Consider the following 25,033-nt stretch of genomic DNA (forward strand, 5'->3'; position numbering starts at 1 on the left):
ACAAAACCGAGCTGCCTTCCTTGGCTAATAGAACTCATGATTAGTTTGTGATTACCTCCAGAACTGTCAATAGACTTTCCTTTGCTGGCTGGTTGGCTGTCGATACACTTCTAAGCTCAGTCAACATATTTATGAGCTACAACTTCCCTAACAATCAACAAGTTTTGATCTTCTAGATTACTGCTTAAGTTGTGTTCGACTCTTTGCAAGCCCATGGACTATACAGTCCACGGAATTCTCCAGGCCAGAATACTTGAGTGGGTAGCCTTTCCCTCCTCCAAGGGATCTTTCCAACACAGGGATTGAATCCAGGTCTCCCGCATTGTGGGCAGATTCTTTGCCAGCTGAGCCACTAGAGAAGATGAATACTGAAGTGGGTAGCTTCTTCCTTCTCCAGTGGATCTTCCCGACCCAGGAATTGAACCAGGGTCTTCTGCATTGCAGGTGGATTCATTACCAGCTGAGCTACTAGGGAAGTCACTTAAGCTGCAACATTCATTAAAAAGGGAAGTGGGGGCGGGGGGGGGGGGTGGGGGTGGGGAGCACCTTTGGGGCTAGCCCAAATAGCTCTATGTAGACACCTGCCTCCTCGGAAATGAGATACTGATCTTGCTTCATGGCAGAGCTGTGGGGAAAAGAAAAAGCTCACTTGCAGGTCTACTCACAGTGTATCTCCAGACCTTCCTGCTTTGTGTGCTTAGCTGCTCAGTCCGACTCTTTGCCACCCTTTGGACTACAGCCTGCCAGGTTCCTTTGTCCGTGGGATTCTCCAGGCAAGACACTGGAGAATGTGTGCCTGCTTTAACTCCTTGCAATAAAAACCCCCAACCAGCAGACTTCCAGTCATAAGGTTAATTTCCAGATTTAAAACCATATGCCGAGTGGCAGACAGATACCAGTGCTTTAAGCCTCACTAGACTCCTACCTGTTCTAACAGTTACTTGCATTCTATTTTTGCCCTACTGGGAAATTAAAGTGGCATGAAAATCAATGTTTCACTTTGAAGGGAAAAAGGGCTGGATGACCAGACATTGATCCATTCGTTCTTGGATTAGACAGTTCTTCAAAACACACTTGGCTAAATAAATTCCAACAGGCCCAGATGAGCTGGATGCAGGCATTAATTGGAACAAGGAGAAAATCTTGCTTGTTAAAGATCTTTGGCTAATTGGAAACTCTCTACTTGTTTCAGTAAGAAAGGATTCTAGAGAAAATATAGTCAATGACTCTCAGTTCTGAATTTTATCCAAGTGCTTCAGACCAAAAGAAGTCCCCTAGGCCAGGAGTTCAACTGCCCAGAAGCAAAATCAGGGAAATTCAGACCAACAGCAAAACCCTTTTCCAGAGTATTTGCCTCAATTGCTTGAAAGCTCAGCTTCAGACAGCTGCACAGGGCTGTCATGGCACATCAGGTTCTTTATACTAACCTGGATGTGTTGGGGACACAATGCACTTTCTTCTTAAGAGGAAAAAGTTAACTTTGAACTGCTGTTTCAGGTGTCACGGTTCTATGGCGATACCAAAATCAGAGCTTCACATAAAAGCAATAATTATTTTTCCTCTCCCCATTTCGTCAGCTGATAAAGTACTGCTTTTCATCCTAAGCCACACTAAAAGAAAATGCTCTAAAGTGTGGCATGTATCTGCCTTTTAAGTGCAGACCAAATACGATAATGAAGTATTTGCGAAGTGTTGAAAAAAGCATAGTGTTGCATATTTGCCAACTGTTTACAAAACAGTTGGCAAATCCAAAAACAAAAAAGAAAAGGCAGTGCTTACCTTTATTTCTTCATTTTTAGGTGGCATATGAATTAAGGTTACATAAGTGTTCACAAAGATCTACATATTTCTTAAAAACACAAGGGGGCAGGGGAGAAAGAGAGAAGGAAAGAGCAAGAGATGGCACTTAGCTGATGTGTGCCATAACAAAAAGGGAGCTTACGACACTTGGGGAGGTTGATGAAACGTACTCCAGGTTCAATATACCTTCCCCATAGCTTAGTCAGTGACTCATCCAGGTTAAGATAAAACCGCAGAAGTTGCTGTAAATGAAAAGATAGGCTAGTAGAGGTTAAGAATTTTAAGGTTAAAAAAAAACAAAACACAAAAACCAAAAGCACCACTGGAAATTTCTAGTGCTGGAAGGTCTTTGCAACACTATGGAGAGGCCTGATGAGCACCAGCTTATCCACTGCAGCAGCGGCAACAGACACAGTCGGACACCGCAAGTCCTGATGGACACCATGGCAAGGACACGGCGAGGGAGTCTCGCTGCCACAAATGTTACCCTGAATCCAATTACCAGGAAACGATTAGAACACTGCAGACAGATGGAGGTTCTACAAAACGGCTGCCTCAGATTCTTCAAAAGAGCCAATGACATGAAAAAAAGGACTATTGTAGACTTAAAAACGAAAGCGCCGAATGCACTGTATAAATGTTGAGATCATAAATCAAGCATGATATAAAAGATACCTTTGGGGCATTTGTGAAAACTGAAATACGAACTATTTGATATTACTGGATTAATTTCCTTAGGTATACAATGGTGTATTAGAGGATGTGTAGAGAAATACCAGTCTTAGAGGTAACTGAGGGTGAAGTATCTGTAACTTACAAATGATTTAGCAAAAGCATATATCCATTTGTGTATGTGTATATGTAGGGAGAGAGTAAATGTGTCAAAATGGAACAATCTGATGAATCCAGATGAAAGGTATACTGATGTTTGCTGTACTATGCATTCCAAGCTTCTATAGGTTACCTTTTTTTTTGTTTCTTAAAGTTGGAGGAAGAAAATACTATTTTCTGTGACAAGCGTCTCTGGTCTTCCCTTCATCAGCTCTCTAACAACTTAAATTTCTACTCACTTGAGATTTATAAGATATGAAGAAACAGAACAGAAAACTATTACCCTAACAAGGTGAGCCTTATGTTTTAATTCACTGAATTAGGAATTAGTTGTGAGGCTACAGAATTCTAACATTTCCAAAATCTCACTGATGACTTATTTTATATGTCAAATAGCTCTAAGTCTGGAATCAGAGAGAAGCCCAATTCCAGTACAGAGCCATTTACTTTTTAAATAACCTTATGACACAATGCTATTTGAGAACAATTTTTTAAGGGATATCAAATAATAAAGTGCCAACATCATCCTCTTTTGTGAAAGACCTCCTTCCCCTGCACGCCCACTGCTCCTGAACAAACATTTCCATTAGAACCATGATTTCCACCTATTACATTGGCACATGTGTGTTCTCACTGGATTGTAAAACTTCATGAGGTAAGTAGCCTATTCTAAACCCAGAATTTAGCAAAGAAGTATGGTATAAAACAGGAACTCAACAAACATTAGTTGAATAAAGGAACAGGGAAAATAAAGATCTAAGGTGAAGATCTTTCAAGGGAATCTGAAACACGAATATTTTACCATCTAATGATATGGCTTCTCCAACATGACTGGTAGGAGAAAGAAGCAGCAGGAACCAGTTATAACAAAAACTCTAAAATGTTTACTGTTGGCCACATGGACCTTTGTCAGAGGGCCAGGAGAAGTCTCTGTAGTAAAAAATAAATAGAAAAGGAGTATGTTTATGAAATAGAAATGATCATTACCTTATATGAGGAAGAGCAGTTCAACCCAAGGCCTGGCTGAGTTGTCTGTCCAAAACTTAATACATTTGATATGAAGCTGCATTAATGGAGAGAATTCTGTAAATCAATAATTACATTTTATCTCTTAATTGAGCAATTAAAAATACAAGAATTTTTCTTTTTTTCTGAGCCTATTTTAAACATTGAGTTTAAAAAAATGAACCAAACCAAACTCTTTCCCAGAGATATTTTTTTCTTTTTTTTGCAAGGTGGCTATTTCAGTAACATTTGCCATAACACTGTAATGAAATCTGTCAGGAACTGGAAAGATAAGTATTTTACTGTAAGTGAAAAATGGGAGTATGTATGTGCATTTCTGAAAACATTAATGGGAACAGTGCCTCAAATGAAAATAATTAAATCAACAAAAGAAATTATCATTCTTAGGCCAGTTCTGGGGACTGAGTAGTAATGATAAAGAAATGTCATAGGAGGGAGGAGGCAAGATGGCAGAATAGAAGGACACGGGCTCACCCTATCTTACAGAAACACCAAAAGTACAACTGCTGAACAACCACATTAAAAAAAAAAAAAGTTGGAATCGACCAAAAAAAAAACCCCTACATCCAAAGACAAAGAAATTTAGAAAGATGGTAACAATAACCCTGTATGTGAGACAGCAAAAGAGACACTGATGTATAGAACAGTCTTTTGGACTCTGTGGGAGAGGGAGAGGGTGGGATGATTTGGGAGAATGGCATTGAAGCATGTATAATATCATATAAGAAACGAATTACCAGTCCAGGTTTGATGCAGGATACAGGATGCTTGGGGCTGGTGCACTGGGACGACCCAGAGGGATGGTACGGGGAGGGAGAAGGGAGGGGGTTTCAGGATGGGGAACACGTGTATACCTGTGGCGGATTCATGTTGATATATGGCAAAACCAATACAATGTTGTTAAGTAATTAACCTCCAATTAAAATAAATAAATTTATATTTAAAAAAATAAAAAATAAAATCAAGCTGTAGGTGAACTTCTAAAAATACACCAGGCTTGAGATTTTTTGGAAGCTCTTTCTGAAAAAAAAAGAAAAAAAGAAAGTTCTGAGCTCCACATGAGGCTTCCAAGCCTAGGATTCTGGAAACGGGAGGAGGATACCCCAGAGAGTCTGACTTTGAAGGCCAGTAGGGTTTAATCGCAGGAAATCCACAGGACTGGGGTTGTGTATGTACTCGGAAATTGAAAGAGTGAAATAATGCCTTCTGCAGCAATATAGATGAACCTGGAGACTATCATACTAGTGAAGTAAGTCAGACAGAAAGACAAATGATGATATTGCTTACATGCCAAATCTTTAAAAAATGATACAAATGAACTTACTTACAAAGCAGAAACAGACTCAGACTTACGGTTACCAGGGAGGAAGGGTGGGCTGGCAGGGAGGGCAGGCTCAGAGTTTAGGACTGACACATACACACTGCTATATATTGGAAACAGACAACCAAAAAGGACCTCAGTACTCTGTAATTACCTAAATGGGAAAAGAAGGTTGCACATGTATAGCTGAATCACTTTGCTGTACACTGGAAACTAACAAAACACTGTTAATCAACTTCACACCTATATAAAATAAAATTAAAAAAAGAAAAGAAATATCAGATTAAAGAAGTTCTGGTTCTTAAATGAAAAGAAAAACTGAAAGGGTTACTAGGATTTGCTACCTGAAGGACTGCCGCCTACTAAGACAGAGTCAACACCAGACTATGAAAGAAAACCTATCTTCAAAATTCACTGGGCCATTCTTACCAACTCATTTTTTGTGAGGCAGGAAAAATAATCAGGCAAATCAAAGGTGAGGTATCTTTGGAAAATTTAATTTGGACCATATTTTTCTTTCTTTAGCTGAAAACATCAAATATTTCCATACATTTTGGGCTCCACGACTTACAAAGGGGCAGTGGGTTTCCTGCAGTTACATACTGTACCCAACTTTCTATAGAAAGATCAGACATTTTCCAAGCTTGCTTTTGAATATTTTCTTTAAAATGCTTTAAAGGTTCTTTATAGTCAATGGCAAGTAGAACAAAGTAAGGCTTTTTTTTCTCCTTTTCCCCGTTTTTGGTACTGCACGTAGGAGGAATAAGGAAGGAAGACTCATCACATCAGTTTTGGTACCCTGGGGGACTGCTGCTAGCCCCCCACGGGCACCCCTGCACCGAGGAACCCAAGATGAGTAAGTGCTGAACAGCCTGTCACAGCCACGTCACGGCAGAGGGGGATCTGTGGGCTGTTAGTTCCTCTCGGTGTTCACAGGGCTCCTGGCCTCCAGGAGTAACAAAGGAACCAGGACCAAACCACGACCAGATGTCTCCCACCTGGCACTGCAGTGCCACAGATTCACTTCTGTGGGCCTTACAACGTGCATTTAAAGACTAAATGTAATTAGTGAAAATAACACAAGGAAAAAAAGTCTTTACTAATTCCCATATCAAATTACTAGAATGAAAATAAAAGCATCTGTCTGATAAAACATATCTTCTATGTCAGTTGAAAGCAACTCCCTGGCAAGATCATCTCAGTAATGTATATCTGTCACTATTTGTATATTTCTGCCTGGTACACACATTTCTTTAATTGTATCACCTGAACAGCATTGTTACTTTTCAAACTTGTAGTCTCATTAGCTTAAAGAAGGGATAAGGCAGCCAAATTTAACTAATTTTGCTTGCTGTAAAACACCTCAGACATTAAACCTTCTTCTTCTCAAGTGTTAAGAGCACATGATTAAAAGGTAACAAACAGTTTCTTCTCTTAACAGGAAACTAAGCAGCTATTGTTGTCAAATCTATCTCTAGTAAACACAGGGCCCCTTATAAATATAAAATTAAATTCTTTTGAGGAATAGGTTTGTGATTTTAGTTATGTAGGAATTACATTTATTCACTGAATTTTTGTAGTAAAAAAAAGGCGTGGTCTTTGCGTCTCTTTGCTTCTTACACAAGGGATCTCTCCATCATCCCAGCAGGCTTGCACACAAGGCGGCACGCTGGCCTCCTCAGCCACGGCTCACGCCCTCAGAAGCCCTGCAGAAACTCCTGCAGCTGGGTGACGATCTCGGTGTCCACCGTCTCCATGAGGGACTGGAAGCCTTGCTCTCCCAGCAGCTCCTGCTGGGCCTTGAGCTTCTCGTAGATGAACTGCTGCAGGGACACGGTGTGCACGGGGTCCTTCAGGGCCAGCTGTGGGACAGAGAGGAGCCACACTGCGTCACAGAGGCAAAACAAGGCCCTTTTCCCTGAGTGACTCAATTCTTTGTAATTCCTTTCACAGCAGCTGAAGTGCCTCTGCCACCCTTCTTCCAATGGACTCGAACACAGCCTCCCCATGGAAAGGGCTGCCAAAGAAACTTTCATTCAGTGAGTTTAGACTCGGTGAATGTAATTCCTCAGTCCCCTGGGCCTCTGAGCACGGTCGTCTGATTAGCCCAATTTCTCAACAGCTCACCCATGTAAAGAATCAAAACCTGGTGGAAAGTACCCTAAAAGAAACAGAATGTGCCAAAGAGCATTTAAACAGTTTTAACATGATTGTCCAGGCTGCCTCATAGGAAGAGCAGGGACTTTACTGTGGCAGCTTAGTAAGGCCCTCAGGACTGACAAAGGAGACACTGCCTTGTCTTGGATTGATATGTAACTTATATATGTGTATATTCTTCTGGGTAAAAAGAGAAAGAAAAATAATTAGTAAAAATAGATTTTAACAACCCAAATGTGTTCCTCCTCTCCTGTTGAAGTATTTGAAAAACAAAAGAAATACAATTAAATTAAAAAGAACCCATCCATCCACTTCCTGAAGATAACAATCACGAGAGAAAACATTCTGGCCTCTCTGGCCTGTGGCATGCACCTACGTACATATAAATACACAATTAATATTGCTGTTTGCACTTAAAATTATCACACAAAAAACTGTACTCTAATACATTTAAGGATTCTAAATATATTTGTCTTTTTTTTGTTATAGGCGTGTTGAAGTAATCAGTCTAATTTAAATGCAATTTTTTTTTTGCAATTTTAACTATAATTTTGCTGAATGATCTTTCATGAATAATGTTCCATGTTACTACGTATACAGCCTTTCCTCTACATTTCAGATTATTTCTTGAAGATATCTACCACAATTTTAGAAGAATTACTAAAGTACATACATAATTTTATGACTCTTGATACATACTATCAAGTTGTTTTTCCTATGGTTTGTACCAACTTAAAAGGTCTATGAGTTTTCAGCTTGTGACACTGTTAACACTGGTATCGTCAATATTTACATTACTTAAAATTCAAGAACTGAAAATAACACATCTTTGCTTTAAGCTGTATATTGCTCTCATTATCAATAATGCTGAACATGTACAAGGCTTTAAGTAAAGTTTCTGTGTGAGAAATTCTCCTTCTTTACTGGGGCTCAATTCTATGCAGATGAAGTAGCTGAGTCAGATCTTCTGTCTGAGCAATGTAAGTAGATTTTAAAATAATGACCACACATAGAAAATGTAACTGAGAGGCAGATGCATAGGAGCCACGAATGTGAAACTGAATTCCTTATGTGACTATTCCAGAATTACAGAGTAAATTCATGGCAGGGGTAATTTTAATACTCATTCTTCAGGAAAATGGGTAGGAGAAAGAACAGCAAGAACTGACAAGCCTGAAGATATCATTCTACAAAATGTACAGAAATTGAACATTTAAAAATACATGCTCTCCTAAGCAACATGCAATGATGTTCAATATTACTTTAATGACTAGGAAATAGACCTCTTACTAAAGAGGCTGTGAACTTTGTTGAAATATCATGAGTTATCTCTAGCTAAAGCCATCTGCTACAATATGAGTGAAAAGAAACTGGGCTTCAAGCTGATGTTCAACAAGTCACTCCAATTACTGAAGCAAAGCTTAATAGTCTGGTTTAAAAGCAGTTTCAATTTGCTATATGACACTGAAAGCAGTTAGCTTATCACATCTCCACTTTAATTTGCAACAGACTAATAAAGAAAGAAACGAAAATTCAGCAGTGGCCACAGGACTGGAAAAGGTCAGTTTTCATTCCAGTACCAAAGAACGCAATGCCAAAGTATGTTCAAACTACTGCACAACTGCACTTATTTCATATGTTAACAAAGTAATGTTCAAAATTCTTCAAGCTAGACTTCAACAGTATGTGTACCGAGAACTTACAGGTGTTCAAGTTGGATTCAGAAAAGGCATAGGAACCAGAGATTGAATTGCCAACATCTGTTGGATGATAGAAAAAGCAAGAGAATTCCAGAAAAACATGTACTTCTGCTTCATTGGCTACACTAAAGCCTTTGACCATGTGGATGACAACAAACTGTGGAAAATTCTTAAAGAGATGGGAATACCAGACCACCTTACCTGCCTCCTGAGAAACTTGTACACAGGTCAAGAAGCAACAGTTAGAACCGGACATGGAACAATGGACTGGTTCAAAATTGGGGAAGGGGAATGTCAAGGCTGTATATTGTCACCCTGCTTATTTAACTTCTATACAGAGTACATCATGAGGAATGCCAGACTAAATGAAGCAGAAGCTGATATTGCTGGGAGAAATATCAATAACCTCAGATACGCAGATGATACCACCCTTATGGCAGAAAGTGAAGAGGAACTAAAGAGCCTCTTGATGAAGGTGAAAAAAGAGAGTGAAAAAGCTGCCTTAAAACTCAACATTCAAAAAACTAAGATAATGGCATCTTCGTTTGATGATGGGATCACCAGTCCTATCACTTCATGGCAAATAGATGGGGAAACAACAGAAACAGTGACAAACTTTATTTTCTTGGGCTTCAAAACCACTGCAGATGGTGACTGCAGCCATGAAATTAAATGATGCTTGTTCCTTGGAAAAGCTATGACAAACATAGACAGCATATTAAAAAGCAGAAACATTATTTTGCCAACAAATGTCTGTATAGTGAAAGCTATGGCTTTTCCCAGTAGTCATGTATGGATCTGAGATTTGGACCTTAAAGAAGTCTGAGCATCAACGGATTGATGGTTTTGAACTGTGGTGTTGGAGAAGACTCTTGACAGTCCCTTCAAATATAAGATCAAACCAGTCAATCCTAAAGGAAATCACTCCTGAATATTCACTGAAAGGACTGATGTTGAACCTGAAGCTCCAATACTTTGGCCACCTGATGTGAAGAGACAACTCATTAGAAAAGACACTGATGCTGGGAAAGATTGAATGCAGAAGGAGAAGGGGACAGAGGATAAGATGGTTGGATGGCATCACCAATTCAATAGACATGAGTCTGAGTGTGCTCTGGGAGATGGTGAAGGACAGGGAGGCCTGACATGTTGCAGTCCACGGGGTCGCAAAGAGTCAGACACAACTGATGACTGAACAGTAACAAAACCCCACCAGAACACTACATCAGTGTATTTTTCAAAAGTGTATTGATCAGTCATGAGAAGATTAAAAACATTTATCTGCTTTATAAGGACAGTTGTGGAGGGAAGAAGGAATTACAAACACACACAGAATCACTAACTGCACACCTTGCACGTGCCACGTGGGCTCAGCAGTCATGTCCCACTCTGTAGCCCCGTGCACTGTAGCCCACCAGGCTCATCTGTCCATGGGGTTTTCCGGGCAAGAATACCAGAGTGGGTTGCCATTTTCTCCTCTAGAGGATATTCCTGATCCAGGGATTGAACCCGAGTCTCCTCCACTGCAGGCGGATTCTTTACCACTGAGCCACCTGGGAAGCCCTAACTGTATACCTCAAAGGATCTTTAACAAAAACAACAACAACAACACTATATTTCATTATACAAAAATACACATTAGCAAATAAATGTCTATTTTGGCTTGTGGTAGACATTCACTAATCATGGCTGTTAATACCTTATTTTGAAGAAATAAAACAGATTGACCAAATGATTCCATAGAGAAGAATTATCACTGCACATGCACAAAAAAAAATCCCGATATTATTTTTTTGAATGTAATAATGCCTATGTGTGTGTGTGCTAAGTCACTTCAGTAGTGTCCCACTCTTTGTGACCCTATGAACTGTAGCCCACCAGGCTCCTCTGTCCATGGTATTCTCCAGGCAAGAATACTGGAGAAGGTTGCCATGTCCTTCTCCATGGGATCTTCCCGACCTAAGGATTGAACCTGCCTTTCCTGCATCCCAGGCAGATTCTTTATCATTAGAGTCACCTGGAAAGCCCCAAAAATGCCTGTAGTTACTAAAATAAGAGACCCTGAAATCACTAACAACAATTTTAAAACTATTACTTTTATACAAATAATGTCCACTTAACATAATTAATTATCTGATTTAATGTGAAAATACACAGAATGCCTACCATTTACCAAGTGGTATGTTCTCTAGAAAATAGTTTTCTAATGTAGTAAGTAAACTGGAACTAGGAAGATTCTGGACATTATACATAAACAAACAAAAGGGGGTTCCAAAGGGTAGAGAGAAGGCAGACCAGAGAGCCCAGCACCCAAGGAACAACACAGTGTTGAGTGCTCTTTCTTCTTGCTGAATAAATTCCAGATTTGGGGCTGAAGAAGCCAGCACCTGGCAACACCAATGAGCGCAGAAATCTCCAACAAAATATCTACAAGATCTCTAGCCAAAGGACCAGGAAAGGGACCACACAGCAAGACAAAAACACTTAGACAATAACTGCTCTACTTCAGACAAGCACTGCTGAGTAAACTGTGGCCCACTCACACTGTGCTATTACGAGGACTCGACCCTCTCCCATGTCCCCCTTGGGGACCTTGAACTCTCTCCTTTCTCACCTCAGGAGGTATCAGTGGAGGCTCTGTGGGGAACATGGCCTTCTTCCCCTACCTGGCAGTAACAAAGTGGCACATCTACTTCTCCTGCCAGAACAGGATCAGAAAAAACCAGTTAAAACAGAAGGTTTAAATAAGACTCAGAGTCTCATAATACTAAAAATGGCCAATTTTCAATAGAACTCACTCATAACATCTACCAAAAGGAGGGGTCGTGGCCAAGAGGGAAGTGGCTTTAATTGTAAAAGGGTTCCAAATCTTGATTCATTAATTTCAACATTCTGGCTGTGAAGCTGTAGTTTTACAAGATGTTATCACTAGAGGATATGAACAGTACAGTTTATAAACTAGAGAGATCATTAATCTGGCAACCTCAATGACCAAGAATACACTGGGAGGCAAGGAGTTAACTTCTAAAGATGAATGATCAGAATACTTTGGCACCTATATGCCCAAATTTAAACAAATCATTCATAGAAGAATCTTACAAAATCAAATTATTTATTCTTCTTTCCCAAACATATTCCAACAGGTGTGATTACCTTTGCTGAGATGCACAAATGTGAGGAGATAAAAACCTGCTACAAGGAAAACAAAGGAATCAACATTGAGGTTCAACTGACAACATGGAAATATTGGGAACAATGAGAAGAAACAAAAGACTATTAAAAATCTGAACCAGACAAGATGCAATATGCGGTCTTCTGGATTGAATCCTACAACTAAGAGCGTGAGCAGAAATCCAGTGAAATTTAAATAAAGTCTGGAGTTTAGTTAATAGTAATGTACCAAAGTGGGTTTCTCAGCTTTGATAAATGTACAATGGTAATATAAGATGTTGACTTTGGGAAAACTAGGTGAAGGGTGCATGAGAATACTCTGTACTATCTTTGTTACTTTTCTGTAAACCTAAAACTATTCCAAACTAAAAAGATTATCTTTATGCCAGTACCATACCATTTTAATTACTGTGGCCTTGTAATATATTTTGAAATCAGGGCATGTGATGCTTCCAGCTTTGTTCTTTTTCAAGACTGTCTTGGCTGGCCAGTCAAGATCTTTTATGGTTCTATATGAATTTTAGAATGGTGTTTTTCATTTCTATAAAAACTGCCATTGACATTTTGATAGGAATTGCACTGAATCTGTAAATTGCTTTGGGTAGTACAGATCTCTTAACAATATTAAGCCTTCCAATCCATAAACATGGATATCTATTTGTGTTTTTAAATTCTTTTGTGAATATTTTATAGTTTTTGGCATACAAGTCTTTTGTTTCTTTAGTTAAGTTTATGCCTAAACTTTTTGAGGCTATTGTAAATTTTTAATTTCTTGATTTTTTTTCTTAATTTCTAAATTTTTTCTAAATTTCTTAGTTTTCTTAATTTCCTTTTTAGATAATTATTAGCATATAGAAAACACACTGAATTTCTGCACATTGATTTTGTATCCTACAACTTTACTAAATTCATTAATTAGGTCTAGTATTTTTTTTAACAGTGTCTTCAGGGGTTTCTCTATATAAGATCATGTCATCTGTAAATATGAACAGTTTTACTTCTGTCATTTCAATTTGTATGTCTTTAATTTCTTTTTCTTGCTTAATTGCTCCAGCTAGGATTTCCAGTACTATGATGAATAGACAGAGCAATGGAAATGAAGAGAGAGATCAGAAACAAATCCACACATACATACCTACCTACTCATCTTCAATAAGGGTGCCAAGAATGCATAGTGGGGAAAGGATAGTCTCTTCAACAGAGTGTGTTGGGAAAATGTATATCCATATCTAAAACCTTTACCTTATACCACACACAAAAGTCAACTCAAATTAAAGACTTAAACATAAGACCTCAAACTGGAAAATGCTTGTAATATAGGGGAAAATCTGTATGCCCCTGGCGCTGGCAATGATTTCACAGATATGACAGCAGGAAACACAGGCAACAAAACCAAACACATGGGAAACTATGTCCAACAAAACTTCAATTAAAAGTTATTTAAAAATACAGATTTACACTAAAAAATACTCTCCTCTGTGGATATATGGTTTGGGGACGAACTGCTGTAGAAGCCTGAATTAGTTGACAAAAACGTTCATTATATACACAGAATGTCTAATCAGTAAGACTGGCAAGTTCATTTTCAAAATGACAAAAACTGACAACCTTAGTCTTTGAGTCACATCCAAAGCTGATTCTTCTCAAGCTAATGGCATCAGTAGACGCCACTAGACTACAGACTTCCAATTTCTTGGTTTTGTTCTTTCTGTTGCTTCCATATGCCTAACCCCCATTCTTGCCCTTCAAGAAAGCACATGATAATTTAAGAAATATTTCCATTAAAATGGTTGTAAGACTCAGTTCAGTTCAGTTGCTCAGTCATGTCCAACTCTTTGCAACCCCATGAATCGCAGCACGCCAGGCCTCCCTGTCCCTCACCAACTCCCGGAGTTCACTCAGACTCACATTCATCGAGTCGGTGATGCCATCCAGCCACCTCATCCTCTGTCATCCCCTCTTCCCTGCCCCCAATCCCTCCCAACATCAGTCTTTCCAATGAGTCAACTCTTCACATGAGGTGGCCAAAGTACTGGACTTTCAGCTTTAGCATCATTCCTTCCAAAGAACACTCAGGGCTGATCTCCTTTAGAATGGACTGGTTGGATCTCCTTGCAGTCCAAGGGACTCTCAAGAGTCTTCTCCCATACAGATGGCTAACAAACACATGAAAAGATGCTCAACATCATTCATTATCAGAGAAATGCAAATCAAAACCACAATGAGGTACCATTTCACGCCAGTCAGAATGGCTGTGATCCAAAAGCAATAAATGTGAGGGTGTGAAGAAAAGGGAACCCTCTTACACTGTTGGTGGGAATGCAAACTAGTACAGCCACTATGCAGAACAGTGTGGAGATTCCTTAAAAAACTGGAAATAGAACTGCCTTATGATCCAGCAATCCCACTGCTGGGCATACACACTGAGGAAACCAGAAGGGAAAGAGACACGTGTACCCCAATGTTCATCGCAGCGCTGTTTATAATAGTCAGGACATGGAAGCAACCTAGATGTCCATCAGCAGATGAATGGATAAGAAAGCTATGGTACATATACACAATGGAGTATTACTCAGCCATTAAAAAGAATACATTTGAATCAGTTCTAATGAGGTGGATGAAACTGGAGCCTATTATACAGAGTGAAGTAAGCCAGAAAGAAAAACACCAATACAGTATACTAACTCATATATATGGAATTTAGAAAGATGGTAACAATAACCCTGTGTACAACACAGCAAAAGAGACACTGATGTATAGAACAGTCTTATGGACTCTGTGGGAGAGGGAGAGGGTGGGAAGATTTGGGAGAATGGCATTGAAACATGTAAAATATTATGTATGAAATGAGTTGCCAGTCCAGGTTCGATGCACGATACTGGATGCTTGGGGCTATTGCACTGGGACGACCCAGAGGGATGGTATGGGGAGAGAGGAGGGAGGAGGGTTCAGGATGGGGAACACATGTATACCTGTGGCGGATTCATTTTGATAGTTGGCAAAACTAATACAATTATGTAAAGTTTAAAAATAAAATAAAATTAAAAAAAAAAAAAAGAAAGCTGTGGTACATATACACAATGGAGTATTACTCAGCCATTAAAAAGAATACATTTGAATCAGTTCTAATGAGGTAGATGAAACTGGAGCCAATTATACAGAGTGAAGTAAGCCAGAAAGAAAAACACCAATACAGTATACTAACGCATATATATGGAATTTAGAAAGATGGTAACAATAACCCTGTATACGAGACAGCAAAAGAGACACTGATGTATATAACAGTCTTTCGGACTCTGTGGGAGAGGGAGAGGGTGGGATGATTTGAGAGAATGGCATCGAAACATGTATAATATCATGTATGAAACGAGTCGCCAGTCCAGGTTCGATGCACAATACTGAATGCTTGGGGCTGGTGCACTGGGACGACCCAGAGGAATGGTACGGGGAGGGAGGAGGGAGGAGGTTTCAGGATGGGGAACACATGTATACCTGTGGCGGATTCATGTTGATATATGGCAAAACCAATAAAATATTGTAAAGTTAAATAAAAAATTAAAAAAAATAATTTTCCATAAATATATATATATATATGTACAAAATGAAAAAAAAAAAGAGTCTTCTCCAACACCATAGTTCAAAAGCATCAATTCTTTGGCACTCAGCTTTCTTCACAGTCCAACTCTCACATCCATACATGACCACAGGAAAAACCATAGCCTTGACTAGATGGACCTTTGTTGGCAAAGTAATGTCTCTGCTTTTGAATATGCTATCTAGGTTGGTCATAACTTCTTCCACGGAGTAAGCGTCTTTTAATTTCATGGCTGCAGTCACCATCTGCAGTGATTGTGGAGCCCCGAAAAATATAGTCTGACACTGTTTCCCCATCTATTTCCCATGAAGTGATGGGACCAGATGCCATGATCTTCGTTTTCTGAATGTTGAGCTTTAGGCGAACTTTTTCACTTTTTTCAGTTATTAGCAGAAGATAACTAGCCAGAATTTCCTGACTCCAAGGTAATGCCTAAAAAATGAAGTGTTAATAACCTGACTCACTTCAGAAGTACATTCACTGGACTTTAATAAGCAAGCAGTTCAATTCCCTGGTATTGAAATTATTACTGTAAGACAGAATGGTTCTGGTTGAACTGTATAAATGTCCTTCTGTTGGTTAAAAAAAAAAAAAAGGTCCTTCTGTTGGTAATGATAGCTTTCTGATATAAAAACAACTGACCCGTAAGGTGCTTAGTCTCTGAAGTTGGTACAAGATTTTTAGCTCCTGTGGTGCTACTTACCAAGATGTATGTATATTTCATGAGATTTTTATTCCTTAAAACTAAAAAACATTCCATTGCATTAATCTTCAGTTTCACCCAGCATGAATTTGGTAAAGCTGAATCTTTTATTTTTCTTAGGTTAGTCCAGAAAAAAAAAAAAAAAAAAAAAATCTTCCAGCAAACAAAAGCCCAAGTCCAGACGGCTTCACAGCTGAATTCTACCAAAAATTTAGAGAAGAGAAAAAAAAAAAATTATCTTCTCTTTTGACCTTTGATTGTTTCACTAAAAGGTAACTCAATTTCTAAAATTTATCTTAAAAAAATAAATAAATACAATTTATCTTAATAATTTACAATTTCTAAAATCTCTTAGGATATAAATTCTCCTGATTTTGTGGCTTAACAAAGAGTCTGAGGCCTGCAGATAAGGCCTGCAGATACCAACCAGAACTCACTTCATTAATGATGCTTGGCAATGCAAATTTAGTCACTAATTACACCCAGCGTGAAGCCCAAATTCCAAGGGAGTCACCTGAGAGTTTTACTTTATTCTATTTTAAAATTTATTTTTACTTTAATTACTGTTATGGTTGCTCCTTGAGGAATTTAGTTTACAATTTTTATCTGATGAGCTTGTAAGTAAAGGAACTATCTTACACTGCTATGTCTAGAAAGAATGGGATGGAGACTTGTTTTATTCTATTATACCTTTCCTTATAAGGTACATCAAATCTTTTGGAAAGCAAGTTTGAGAGAAATGTACAATTTAAACGATGACCTGAGTATTTATTTCAAGCCCAGCTCTGAGGAACAGAACATCTGCTTATTTCTTTATATCTCTCTTGGTATGGAATGTTCTTCCTCAGAGCAATTAAATAGAAATCAAAGTATTCTATTTATATTACTAAACTCCAACCATATGCAAGGAATGTGCTAGGCACAGGCTAGGCCCTTCACTCACAATAAAGAATCCTAGGAAGCAAGAGAATCTTCAGCAATATAACCAAAAATCCTGAAAGAATGGTGGTTCAATGTGCTTAGCAGCACTGGGAACAGTCTGAGAAACTTTTTAAATGCTGATGTCTAACTCTTACTTCTAGAAATTCTGATTTAACTGGTTTCAGGCACCAGGATTTTTTTAAAAGCTCTCCAGGTGATTCTGATGTACATCTAAAAGTGAGAAACCCTCTTATAGAAAAATTTTGAGGATTAAGATCTTAGAAAGTGAAAATGTTAGTCACTCAGTCACATCTGACTCTTTGCAACCCCATGGACCATGTTCTCTATCCATGTAATTCTCCAGTCAAGGATAGTGGATGGAGTGGGTTGCCATTCCCTTTTCCAGGGGCTCTTCCTGACCCAGGGATTGAACCCAGGTCTCCCACATTGAGGCTTAGCGGTAAAGAATTTGATTGCAATGCAGGAGCTGCAGGAGACCTGGGTTCAATCCCTGGATTGGGAAGATCCCCTGCAGGAGGGCATGAAAACCCACTCCAGTATTCTTGTCTGGAAAATCCCATGGACAAAGGAGCCTGGAGGGCTACAGTCCATAGGGTCACAAAGAGTCGGACATGACTGAAGTGACTTAGCAAGCAAGCAAGTTCCCATATTGCAGGCAGATTCTTAACCATCTAAGCCACCTAAGATCGCAGGTGAACCTAAAAAAAAAAAAAAAAAAAACACTTTGTATTTTTACATTCATTCAAATAAAAAGAATAGAGGTAACAGACTGAGTAAAACTATGAAACAATTCCCATTTACTACCATCTATTTCTAGAAACTCCTCAGGGTTTCCTTTATTCTTTAGTTTCAGTGAAGCATTTTTAAGTTCCTTTTGCTTACTGTATGCATAAGGAGCCAGTCAGTGTCCTTAATCTATTTCAAAAAGTAGGATTATCATCCATCAAATTGTAAACCATCAATAATTTATCAAAATGACAGAATATGAAGGCAGTGAAAACTTTCCAACTTGACCATTGGCTGGTATAGCAAAATTGTTAGAGAATTTGCATATTTTATGACTTGTTTCTGGGAAGGGAAATACTGTTCTATGGCTGTTTAATCTGAATTTGCTGGAGTACTTGAGATGATATCATGCACGATTTAAATTACATTCTGTCTTTATTTTAGTTGGCAGACTTGGCACACAACAAAGGAATACACAGCATGCCTCCAGGACTGAGTTATCTGTGGAAGTCAAATGGAAAACTCAAAAAACAACAGCATTGTGATTAACAAAGATGGGACACAACGACAAGGTTTTATAAAACAGCACAATTCAAGCATTTCAAAATATCAGTCGCACTATTACCTTTTAATATTGGAGTTTATTTAAATCTAGCCTACCAACATTTATTTCGTTTCCATAAAAACAGACTAACCAGAAGCAGAATATCTACAATACCCAATGGATTTAAGACCATAAGTGAGCTTGTACCAGTCTCTGAGAATTACTCTTGTTTTATATTCAAGGAATAAATTCATAGTGAAATGGAACAAGTAAAGTTTCAGAAGCAATTCATCAACATCAAAGGCCGGACTGTTCCTGAACAAAGGTCACCCAAATCGCCAGTAAATAGTTCATGTTAACTGCTGACTTACGTGTTTAAAGAAATTTGCTACACTAGCATCTAATTCAGTGAAAGGTTACTGAGAATCCATTTTGTACCATTCTACACACACGTGTGTGTGTGTGTGCTATGTCACTTTAGTCATGTCTGACTTTGCAACCCTATGGACCGCACCCTATAGCCAGGCTCCCGTCTGTAGTCAAGCTCTTCTGCCCATGGGATTCTCCAGACAAGAGTGGGTTGCTGTGCCCTCCAGGGCATCTTCCTGACCCAGGGATTGAACCCCTGTCTCCTACGTCTCCTGCACTGGCAGGCAGATTCTTCACCACTAGCACCACCTGGGAAGCCCCCAACATATATAACCTGTATGTAAAATGTGTGGTGGGGGCAGGGTAACATGAAAATTCGTGGTGTAGTAAAATTTTTTATATTAAATGGTAAAAAGCTGCTGCATCATTTGTTCTTTGGAATGAGACAGCTACTGTATGTATGTGTGATAAAAGAGAAGATAGAGAAGGTGGGGAGAGGTAAAGAAGGTGCCAGGAGAGACAACAAAGAGAAGATATATCTCTCAGTTACCCAGGTCAGAAGAAAGCTAGCTGGTGATGTGGCACATCAAATAGCGTCAGTATTCAGTGGGTGGAAGCAGTTAATCTGTAGTTAAATGAGTGGAGTAGGAAAACGCTATCAAGCTCTCTTGGCAAGTATAATACTGGAAGCCTCTTCCCCATTGTATGGCTAAATACAATCTCAAACCTTTTCTTGCCAAAAGTTTTCTGCTCTACTTTTTCTTTTATTCAGAAAAATTTTTTTAAGTCAGCAGATGATAGAATTTCTTTTTAAATACATATACATCTGGTCTACAATGAAAAAATGAGAAAAGGATATTTCATTAGAAGCACTGGCTTTATAACCAAACTTAGTGAGAACATATAGGTATTCTGTAAAATAACCAAGAAGTGACTTTAAAAAAAAAAAAAAATGAGGTTTAAAACAAATCAAAAAAACGACAAAGTCAAAAAATCCCCTTTTATTTAGAGAAATTCTGACAGAGTGCATTACCTTTTCTTTTCTTTTTTTTTTAAAGTAGAACACAATTTTGTTTATAAAAGACAAAATCATCTATAACATCTACTTACATTTTTTCAATTAAAAGAAAATCTATATGGATTTTTGGTGCAGCGGGCCACATACGTGGCAGTCTGTCAGGGAAGATAAAAGGACTAATGGATACGCTTCATGGTTAAGAATTCTGGAGTTTGTGGAAACGTACAAAGGTAAAAAATGTACAAAAGAAGAGAGACTATAGTTTAACAGTCACATTACATAATGCCATTTTCTTAAAGAAAAAAATGAACATCTCTGAAATTCAAATGTAAAGTATGCTAAGGAATTATGAGTCAAAGATCTACACAGATAATTTTAGTTCGAAGGAAAGAGAAAAACAGTTATTAATAATAAAGCCTTCTTCCCCCAAAATGTGGATATAACAATGAAAATGTGGAGACCGTACTTGTGGAATTTAGGGTTTATACCCCAATTTACAAAAGTCAATTGGTATCTGAAGTTTCACAGCCTCCAATCATTTATACAGTTACAGTATATGAGTTAGCAAATTCATGGTAGAATATGGTTGTACAACAATCTTCTACAATACAAATCTGACCAGGTCACTCTTTTGATGACAACTTTTTAATGCCTCTCTGTTGCTACCAAATAAAATCCAAATCCCCAGATTTCCACAGCTACTGTAACAACCACAACTTACTGTCTCTGCTCGTACAGGCGAGAAGGCCAGAAGAGTCTCCCTGGGCTAATCCAGGTGTGTCAGCAGGCCCGCTTTCCTTTCTGAAGGTATTAGGTAAGAATCTGTTTGCTTGGCTTTTATTCTAGCAGCCTTCTCACTCCATCTCTAAAGCAACAGCAGATGGAGTCTTTTTGACACTCATCATTCTGACCCTCTCCGCCTGCCTCCCTCTTCGCTTCTATGGACTCTTGTTGATTACACTTGACCCACCTGAATAATCTCCTTTGTGATCAGCCAATTAGCAACCTGAATTCCACTTTGCTGTGCAACAAAACATGGTCATGGAGGACACAACATATTCATAGCTCCAGGGACTAGGGCACAGATGTCCCTGGAGATGAACGGGATTATTCTGCCTACCACACTTAGCGTAGAGTATACCAGGCCCCCTACAACCCAGCTTCTTTTCTGATACACAGTAGGCACCTAAAAAATGTCTGGGTGACATTCCTCCCACGGCCCACTGTTCAGTGAAGTAAGACAAAGGACTGCTTCTCCTGGGTACCGCAGCATGTTTAGCAGCATCCCTGGCTCCTACCCACTGAACACCCACAGCACTTCTCTGGACTTGTGACAACAGAAATGTCTTTCAGACAAAGTTGTAAGTCCTGGGGTTGGGGCGGGGGGCAGTTACACTCAGTTGGGAACAACTATTAAACAAGGATCCATTGTTTGTATCTAAAATAATGTAAACCTACCTAATTCACACAATGACATAAAGCCATTTTGACTAGGGTTAAGAAAGTCATCTGTTTCTTCATTTCTTCCAGCTCAGTAAGAAAGCGGTGGGAAAGAAGTTAACTCATTTAAGTTAAAAAAAAGTTAAAAATAACACTTGGCTACTTTCTGTAACAAAAGCTTTCTTCTTTTATATCTGTTTGAAAGTAATTTATTTCAAAGGGACAGTTCCAAAAAAAATCAGACGACCTATTAATATGATCTTCACATACATTATCACGTTAGATATAAAAAAAGCATAAAATTGTGAAAGCTGTTTTAAATCATTTCACTTTGCTGTGGTTTATGTAAAAATGAATTCAAGTAGCTAGGATACAATGAAATCCTACAAAATAATTAATTTGTTAATTCTTTAGTTAACAAATCCTCTTTCATCAGAAAGGATATTTTATTTGTATCCCTTTATACGGAATTAAATCATTTTAATTGTTTTAAATTAATACAAATGGATATGTTCTTTCTCATATTTTCTTCATTTGACTTTGAATCACAATAGCACACCTTAGCTATTGATAAAACTATGTCTTTATTCACATCACACAGGGTGAGACAACAAAGAAGCAATTACTTTCAATGCATTGCTCAGAAGAATTAGCTGGAATATAATGTGAATGTATGTATGCATTAGAAAGATTTAAGAAATAGTCTAAAAGGAAAATAAATCTGTAATTCTTAGCATCAAAACAGCAGAAGTCTTATGCTTCTGACTTTCAGTCTTGTTTTTGCTGTTTTCCAGTAACTACCTTTTTCTCACTGTAGACTGAGATAATTAACAATTCTTTAGTAACTGTTCAGTTTATCTTAAAAATTATGATGAATTTTCAAGTAAAATATCCTCAGAAATCATTAATGAGTATTAAAATACACTGTTAGGTTACAGTAATTAAAATAGGCAGAGATGTAGACTATAATGTGGATTCTCAAATTCATGCAAGTCTGGCCATGTAGTACCTAATAAAGGTAGCATTTCAAAACAGTAAAGAAGAGGTAGGCTACGGATTAATCTTGTGACAGAAGCCATGTATGTATTTGTGTGTGTGTATAAACACATATATAAAGTTGATGCTCAATTCACTCTTATCAAAATATTTCCAGTTAAAGGTTTAAATGGAGTAAGCCCATTAAAAAGATAAGAAATTATTTCTTGAGAGTGGGGGCAGCCATTCCAATCCTGCCATAAAACGAGACACAACAAAAGAAGAGTTCAAAAAAAAGGTTAAACTTAACAAATCGCTAACAATTAAAGAGGTGAAAACAACATGTGGTGATGATGTCTCAAACAGCGGTGCAGATCTGGATCGACAGGTACTCAGAAGACAACGCTTCATCTTTCAGAAAGCGAGTCAAAGGGAGTGAAGAGGAAAAATAAAGCCTCACTAACAGCTGTAAGGGGGAATCTGAGAATGGAAGCAGAGACCACTATTTGCAAAACTGTACTAGGACTTACAAACAGAAAAACTGTCCTAAATCATGGCATGCAAGACAAGCACTCTAAGCTCAAACTCTTTTAACACAGCTCATTGAGATCCACGTGCTACAAGTCAAGCAAGCTGACGACTGGTCGAACTGTAACTGCATGAACTTGTGTTACAGGTAAGACCAATGACTGTCCCAGCAAAACGACTGGCTTACAAATTCTGACCAGTCTTTGACAAAACCATTCTATGACTAAACTTTAGCTCTCTAAGCCCTATAAAACTCTTCCTTGATTGGCTCACTGTGACACAGCCCATGTTCCCCAATGTGTTGCATTCTACCTCACTTTAACAACCTAATAAGCCTAACTCTGGCTCCTAGTTTTAGACAGACAGACAGACAGATTAATAAATGGAAACAAAGGTGAGAATTAAGGGCTGATTTCTTTAATCTATAAAGAGTTTGTTCAGTTTTCTGACGGTGGCTTAATGAACTACTCGAAACCATGTGTCATAAAACAAGTGTTCTTCTAATGTTAATGGAGTCAGTGCATCTGGAATTCCTAAAAATGGACTGAGGATGGATTATCTCTGGTCCATGGTCTCTGGGGCTTCATTTGAGAAGACTTGAAGGCCAGAAGTGATTCAAGTCATCTTGGGAACTGGAACCATCTGAAGAGCCTCTCACTTATGTGTCTAGCAATTAATGATGGTTGTTATCTGTGACTTCAGTTGAGGAAAATAAGACCTATGTTCTCCTTGTGGATGCTGGGGTTCCCTTGCAGCATGGCAGCTGGGGTCCAAGAGTAAGTGTTCCTGGAGAATAAAGTAGAATCTATACCTAATGATCTAGACTGAGCAGCATCAGTAATCCTGACCAGTTTCAACAAAAGGAAATACAGATGTATCCTTTTAAGGAGGAAGAATGTCAAAGTCACACTTTAAGAATAACATGTAGAATGGGAGATATTATTATGACCATTCCTGGGAAACAATCTGTCATTCTTATTTAAAACCAAAGGGGAAAAAAAAACAAATATAATTTCTAATAAAAAAATATAAACAAGTCATTCATTCATCAGCCTCACTCATAATTAGACAAAGTACATTAAACAACAAATTACTGCTTTCTAATTATCATATTGCCCAGGGTACAGGATAATTCATATACCACCACTGGGCATACAAATGTAAATTGTTAGTTGTTTTCCTTGAAGTGATGCGCTTGCTTTCAAGAAAATGCATGCCAAATACTCAAGTCTGAATAATCATTTTTATCTTTCAAATACTCTTCCACATCCACATTCAAGTGGTATTCGTGAACAAGGTTTATTTCAGCTCAAAACTCAATCAAAATGTAGTTTTCCTCAAGACCAACCACTGTCAGAGGACATTACGACAGAAAATATTTAAAAGATGTACACTCAAGAGTGGAGATTTAGGAAACTTAATAATTTGTACTGTGTCATCGAAAACACTCTAAAATGAAACTGGCTTTAAAAAACAAAAACTAAGAGGATGGCAGTGGAGAATACAATGACTACTAGTATAGTTGTGGAGAAGGCGATGGCACCCCACTCCAGTACTCTTGCATGGAAAATGCCATGGACGGAGGAGCCTGGTAGGCTGCAGTCCATGAGGTCGTGAAGAGTCGGACACGACTGAACAACTTCACTTTCACTTTTCACTTGCATGCCTTGAAGAAGGAAATGGCAACCCACTCCAGTATTCTTGCCTGGAGAATCCCAGGGACAGGGGAGCCTGGTGGGCTGCCATCTATGGGGTCGCACAGATTCGGACACGACTGAAGCGACTTAGCAGCAGCAGTACAGTTGTATAGTTAGCTGCCACTGACCTTATCAACGCTGAAGTGACAGCAGTTATACCCACCACGGGTACCCCATGTGGTTTCAGCACCACCAGTACAAATGTTTGCACAATGAAAAGGGAAAGAATAGCTTAGTATTATTATAAATGTTGCCTTGGAAAAGGGTATTCCACATCAGACAAAGATTTCATGACTTTTAAATTAGTATAGGTTACTTTCATAATTTAAAAAAAAAAAGTCTTCAAAATAGGAACTTCCTGATGTAGAACAATTCTTTGAAAAGGTTTTCTAAATTTCCCTTTCTTCAAAACATAGCCTCCTTATAAAAACACAACTAGCATTACTGATAATTTATTGAGAAAAAGAAAGAAGCAGCAGAGGAATAAAGT

At 38.4% G+C, this 25,033-nt stretch overlaps 1 protein-coding gene across 2 annotated transcripts in view; it reads right to left on the bottom strand.

Annotated features, from left to right (window-relative positions):
• Positions 1–5,454: 5,454 nt before the first annotated feature.
• Positions 5,455–25,033, bottom strand: part of IPO11 (importin 11) — a 203,399-nt gene continuing 183,820 nt past the window's right edge. Inside the window, exon 30 of one of the 2 annotated variants that reach the window (XM_027519916.1) lies at positions 5,455–6,840. In XM_027519916.1, the coding sequence (XP_027375717.1) occupies positions 6,676–6,840 (165 nt within the window). In that variant the 3' untranslated portion in view covers positions 5,455–6,675. Of the gene's footprint in view, positions 6,841–23,497; positions 23,633–25,033 lie in introns of those variants that run through there. The other variant, XM_027519917.1, reaches the window with a different exon arrangement.

The sequence above is a fragment of the Bos indicus x Bos taurus genome, chromosome 20, assembly GCF_003369695.1.
Source record: "Bos indicus x Bos taurus breed Angus x Brahman F1 hybrid chromosome 20, Bos_hybrid_MaternalHap_v2.0, whole genome shotgun sequence".
NCBI lineage: Eukaryota > Metazoa > Chordata > Mammalia > Artiodactyla > Bovidae > Bos > Bos indicus x Bos taurus.